The following is a 6,460-nucleotide window of genomic DNA, read 5'->3' as shown; positions in this document are numbered from 1 at the left end:
AAGAAACAAAAAATCTTGTAACAGATTTTCGCCTACAGCCACGCAGGGTTCATAAAACTGACGATCAGAGATTCAAACTGAGTTTTTCTGGGAATTAAAGGTTCTTCCAAATTTGAGTTTTTTACTCGACTTGTTTGAGACAAAAAAAAGTTGTATCTTTTTTGTTATGCCCTTTCATCTTTTTACGGTATTAAAGGTTGTTATACCTTGATTGTATTCCCGACTCTGATTATAGTGAAATTTGAGTGGACGTAAAGTCCCGTAATTTTTTACTCTTTGATTTGAGGAGGTATTCAATATAATTTATTTGCGTTTTAGTTGTGCTTTATTTGCTCTTTTTCAATCAAATAGAAAATATAATATATATGTTTTTCCCAACTTGACGATTGACTTACCCATCAACCTTTTAATACCAATCATGTTTCAACATAGGCTTCAAATCACAGTTACATTCTTGCAATGCAATTAATACAAAAATATTATTATTTTAAAAATTAGAATATTTAATGGTTTGGTAGGTAATAATTTCCTTTTTGGCTGGGCTAAGCCTAATACACATAGATTTGTTCTTGGTCACGGGTCAATGCATACCAAAATTTACACCAATCACAAAAATGGCTACAAGGAATATAAACCTCAAAAACCAAAGAAATATACATACAAAATGTCATATATTAGAAAATTTAAACCATTAGGGTTTCAAGTGAAGAGTTTTGGTGAAACCAAACATCACTATATAGTTGAGCTTGTTTTGATCTCATATGAACCAAATATTATAAGATGTTACATGCATGATGACATGCAAACCCCTATATATCTATATATCTATAAATATCCTGAATCCTCCCACAAACTTGTAATTTCATTGGCTATTATATGTTGAAATTACTTGAATGCCCACCACCCAAGCCTCCACTACTTTCGATCTATTCATGTTTATTTGGCACTTGTTTGATCGATCGGGTGTTTTTTGGAAAAGTAAAAAACCTCTTTTACAGGAAAAGGAAAGGTTGCTTTAGAAACGAAACCTTTTATATATAGGTAAGTAAATCTATAATTAAGCACATGCAATAGTTACAATCTGTACGTTAAACATTGTGGTGAGATGCCAAACTAATTAAAGAGAAAAAACAAGAAAAACAAAATCCAACAAAAACTCAATTAATTATTCTTTTCATAAAGACGATCAGCATCATCCAACCTTATCAAACAACTTTTTCGATTTTTTAATTAAATAATAAATGTTTTAGTACACTATTAGTACTGTTTTATAATTTAACTTGTTATAAAAACAAATAATTGTGTTTTAGTTGATCATCGATAAAATAAATAATATTTGATATAATAAAATTAAAATATTTTATTAAATGGTCCAAAGTGCCACTAAACATGACCCAAATATACCGGGTTCACCATTCGAAAAACAACAATAAAAATCTAAACCGAGTTCACTCTCCGAATATTAATGAGTATGTTGGTTTGTTGTTGAGCTGTCTTAATGATTTTTTTTCTTGAACACTTCAATCAAGTTGTTTTATTATCGACATTGAAGTTGTTTTATATCGTTATTTTGGGTTAAATATGCTCAATTTAAGCTTTTTTTTAATTTATTTACCGTCTGAACCACTTTAAAATCTAGAAACCGATAAAATAAGTGAACCTTCTTCAAAAAATAAAAATCCACATCAAATCAGGCCTTAATCTTTCTCTACTAGTTCTTCCTTAGTCAGCAACATTTTTGCTTCATACTTTTATGTTAAAGAAAAATTATATGCCACCAGATTTCTAAAAAGTGTCAACTGAAAAAAAGAAGAAAGAAAAAACCATTATTATCATAGTGGAGTCCCCTAGTATTATCGAAGCTTGTTGTTCATCCACAACTTAAAGTCTATATAAATGCTGAGCCCTGGTTACAATAAGATCATATATACCAATATCTCACTCAAATAAAGTAAAAGAGAGATCTAGAAATAATGGGATCATGGCTTGAAATATTAAGTAAATCTAAAGTATATTTGTGTGTGATCTTCCTGCAATTTGGGCTGGCTGGGATGTCCATAATTGCCAAGTCTGCTCTAAACCAGGGTATGAACCATTACACTTTTGCTGTCTATCGGAATGCTATTGCAGCTATCGTCTTCGCCCCTTTTGCCATGGTCCTAGAAAGGTGCAAGCTTCTAAACTAGTTAACAGAAGAAAATATTAATTTTAATCCTTACAAACTTAATATTTATTATTTAAATAACCAATATGTGACAGGAAAGTAAGTCCAAGGATGACTCTATCTATTTGGACCAAGATTATGTTGCTGGGGCTATTAGAGTATGACTATAACTTTAAAGTGTGGAATTATATACTAGAGTTTATCTTGATTTGTGTTGAAATGTTTGTTTAGGCCGGTTCTAGATCAGAACTTGTATTATAATGGGATTAAGTACACAACAGCAAGTTTTGGAGCAGCCATGGGAAATATTCTTCCAGCTCTCGTATTTGTAATGGCTTGGTTACTCAGGTAAATTACTTTCCCTTTTGTTAACTGAGAAATTTGTTTGTTTAGTAATTAATATTCATGACAGGCTTGAGAATGTCGAAGTCAAGAAAGTATGGAGTCAGGCCCAGATTGTGGGTACCTTAGTTACACTTGGAGGAGCTATGATTATGACATTAGTCAAAGGTCCAAACTTGGGTTTACCATGGACCCAACACCAAGAAACATATAATGTCTCTTCTTCTTCTGAATCAAACCAAGACAACAACATCAAGGGCTCTCTTATGATCATAGCTGGTTGTTTCTGCTGGGCTAGTTTCTACATTTTACAAGTGATAATTCATCAATTACTCTCACTCGATTTTCATAATTCAAAATTCTTATAAAATGTCCAAATCATCATCTTGTTAAAATTTTATATAGGCAATCACCTTGAAATCTTATCCAGCTTCACTTTCTCTCACGACACTGATCTGCCTAACGGGATCATTACAAGGGACTGTTGTTACACTCTTTTCCCAGAGAGGAAATGCCCAGATTTGGTCTTTGCACTTTGACTCCAAGCTTTTAGCTGCCCTTTATGGAGTAATCTACCATCTTCACATTCTTCTTTCTTATTTTGCCATTTTTAGTGTCTTCATATTAAGATATGGTTTATTGGATTGTTGCAGGGGGTTATCTGTTCAGGCGTTAACTATTATATTTCATTACAAGTGATGAAGGAGAAAGGACCTGTCTTTGTAACTTCATTCAACCCTCTCAGCATGGTCCTTGTTACCATAATGGGTTCTTTTTTTCTTTCTGAGCAAATCAACCTGGGAAGGCAAGTAATAATAGTACTTTTTATGAAAAACAAACCAACATTTGATGATTATATTATATTTGATCCTTTTTTTCTGCAGGGTTGTAGGATCACTTGTAATAGTTGCTGGATTATATATGGTCATGTGGGGTAAAAGTAAGGAGAAAAGGAGCTTAAATAATAAGCAAGAGATCAATCATATAGCTCTTGTTGACCTTCTGGGCAATGATAAAAATGAAGAAGATGAGAAAAAAGAGATTTCAAAAACAGAGGTTAATAATAATTCTGTAAAAGTATTGTCTATTGATGAAGCAGTTTGAGTACAAAGTTTAACACAAGTCAATAAAAACAGTTGAAGTAAATTTGTCCAAGAAAAGAAAACAAAAAGTCTTTAGAGCCACACACAGTCTTCATTGCTTGATACAAGTCCTCCTGCGTAGTAGTATCCTGCAACTCATACACCAAGTCGGCGATTGTCTTCCCATTAGCAAAGTAAATACGATCGTTCGGATGCTTGGTCTGTCGGCATCCGGCATGGATTTCAAGCTCATGTGCGTTGACAACCTTAAAAACAAAAACAAAATAGCTTTAAGGATATATATGATAGTAAACATTAAATTACCAAAAGAAAAAGAGGGTTTTCTTTACTTACAATCCAGATGACCTGATGACTGCTCTCAGATTATTCTGCACAAGAATGAAAAGAATTAAGCTGGGAATGTGAAAATGAAGAAGTTAAGACTGGTTACCTGTGTTGATGAATAGATGACTGGTACTCCATCAAAGACCTTACTGAATATAATAAGGGTTTTGGCGTTTGATGGGAACTTTCTTAGAGTACCCATCTGGCGTGGAGTCATATAATTCTTTCTTTTTATCCTTCTTCCATTACCATTTTCAATGGCCAAGGGAGTAGTTCCCCAATGGATCATCAATAACAATTGTGCTGGGAGAAGAAAACTGGACAGGATGAATGTTGATTAAAAGGCTTAGGCCATGGGATTTATATAAACTGTGTTTTAAAAAAGCACAGGCCACATTAATGAATAATGAGATTTATATAATTTGTGTTTTAAAAAGTATAGGCCACATTAATGAATAAAGGGATTTATATAATCTGTGTTTTAAAAAGCATTGACCACATTAATGAATAATAAGACTTATATAATCTGTGTTTTAAAAAGCCTAGGCCACATTAATATTTAGATATTTTTTGATAAATAAAGTTATTTAAACTTCCAACAACATTAATGTTTGGAGACTATTTAATTGATTTTTATATTTTTAAATGTAAAAATATTATAACTTTATCTTTTTTAATTTATCACTTTTCATTAATAATAAATAAAATATTAAAAATGTAATATATTCCCAATGAAAAATAATATATTTATAAATTATTATTTTTTAATTGGTTTTTGTATAATAAAATAAAAAATAAAATAAAGATGGTGTAAACACAATCATAAAATCTGATACATGGGAATTAAAATAAACATAAATATAATTTATGAAAAAAAATTAATTTATTCAAATTGATTCATACAAAATTTGAATTTATTTATAAAAACTAACTCATAAATAAATTGAGTTTTTTTTAATTATTATTTATTGTTCGGAATCGCATGTTGTCAGTATATCCAATCATTTTTAAAATGATATAAAATAAAATACCTATTATATATATAATCTAGACCCAGTTCAAATAATATATTTGTCACCCAACAAATTAAAAAAAAATACTAACTAAAAATTTTAAAATTAAATTAAATATATAATAATAATATCTACTACAAAAACTTTCATAATATATATATATATAACTAATAGATTTATAATATATTAATTAGTTAATAATAATACATATATAAATATTAATATAATTAAAAGATATATGCTAATTGATTTATAATATATATTAATTAATTAATAATAATACTATAAGAAGAAAATTTGAGGCTCATAAGCCTATGCATATAACTTGTCTCCCCTCGGCCGGCCTGTCCACAATTAAGCATCATATTTGTACATAATAGGCCCAATGATATTTAATGGTGGAGCAACCAATTATAATAACATTTTAATAATTTTGTTCTTTTTGTACTAATAAACGTTATTTGGAATGATTTAATATTGAAGCTAATTCATATATACGTGCAATACATATACATCTGCCAATCAAAGTAACTTCACGAGAAATGATAAAATCTCTAAACAAATTTCTAGCCTAGTCATTTATTTTTTAATAAAAGTTATATTTCATTTACATGACATTTCAAAACCAATAATACAAACAGGATCCATATTAGACTAGAAGTCCATTTACGATTAAGACCACCTACTTAAGCCTAATTAGCATCTGCATTATATATTTAGTATATTACAACTGCAATAATTATTAAAATTAAATATGAAGGTGTTTGGCATGATAGAGCTTTGATATTCCCAACAGTGTTGGGATAAACTATATGGACACCAAGTATGGTGGTCAGATTTGCAAAGGTCAATCACAGTTTTGAGTCGAATTCAAATGTGACTTTTTCAATATTCAAATCGAACATAAGAAAAATATCATCCAAAACAGCATAACTTCATTGTACTTCCCCCAACGGTTGACAACAACCAAATATAATGTTCCTCAAGAGATCCCGGGCAACACAAGCTGCAAAAACGTGAGAATTGTGATAAGAAATAACGACATTACAATTAAATTCGATCCAGTCATCAGGAGACCCTTTCCATTTGGTCGTTTATTGGGCTGGAGACTGAAAGTTGAATGGTCACTTTTACAGTATACAACGTAAGATAAGGTTGAAATTCAAGCTTGAAATTTGTGTTTGTTATCAATAGACAATGTATTAGCTAGGACACAGTAAATTTATCATTATAAAATGGTATTATAGTTTATTCCTCTACCATTTGGTGTCATTGACTCTATTATTATCCTATTCAACCAATTTCTATACAAGTTTATTTATTGTACATTATATAGTTAATAGGTGTGATAATTATAGGGTGAGCAAACTCAACACATATTCAACTCAAATTATATTTACTCAATCTATATTATTACTAATATGGATTGGGTATATGGGTTGGGTATGGATTGGATAACCCAAATTATTTTTTTATATTTTCATTAAACATGTATTTTACTCATTTAACACATT

At 30.1% G+C, this 6,460-nt stretch overlaps 1 protein-coding gene across 1 annotated transcript; it reads left to right on the top strand.

Annotated features, from left to right (window-relative positions):
• The first annotated feature begins 1,969 nt into the window (after positions 1 to 1,969).
• Positions 1,970 to 3,665, top strand: LOC124927855 (WAT1-related protein At2g39510-like). Its single transcript, XM_047468342.1, has 7 exons — positions 1,970 to 2,167; positions 2,260 to 2,322; positions 2,396 to 2,512; positions 2,577 to 2,820; positions 2,912 to 3,073; positions 3,160 to 3,311; positions 3,391 to 3,665. The coding sequence occupies exons 1-7, from the start codon at positions 1,974 to 1,976 to the stop codon at positions 3,608 to 3,610; spliced, it is 1,152 nt and encodes a 383-aa protein (XP_047324298.1). The 5' UTR covers positions 1,970 to 1,973; the 3' UTR covers positions 3,611 to 3,665.
• Positions 3,666 to 6,460: the final 2,795 nt, after the last annotated feature.

The sequence above is a fragment of the Impatiens glandulifera genome, chromosome 2, assembly GCF_907164915.1.
Source record: "Impatiens glandulifera chromosome 2, dImpGla2.1, whole genome shotgun sequence".
NCBI classification, from domain to species: domain Eukaryota; kingdom Viridiplantae; phylum Streptophyta; class Magnoliopsida; order Ericales; family Balsaminaceae; genus Impatiens; species Impatiens glandulifera.
The sequence above is the reverse complement of the archived record's forward strand: the minus strand, read 5'-3'. Positions and strand labels throughout refer to the sequence as shown.

Coding starts and splice junctions, on each gene's coding strand:
- LOC124927855 (XM_047468342.1), top strand. CDS start 1,974: ATGGGATCATGGCTTGAAATATTAAGTAAATCTAAAGTATATTTGTGT. Junction 2,168..2,259: donor TTTGCCATGGTCCTAGAAAG/GTGCAAGCTTCT, acceptor AATATGTGACAG/GAAAGTAAGTCCAAGGATGA. Junction 2,323..2,395: donor ATGTTGCTGGGGCTATTAGA/GTATGACTATAA, acceptor ATGTTTGTTTAG/GCCGGTTCTAGATCAGAACT.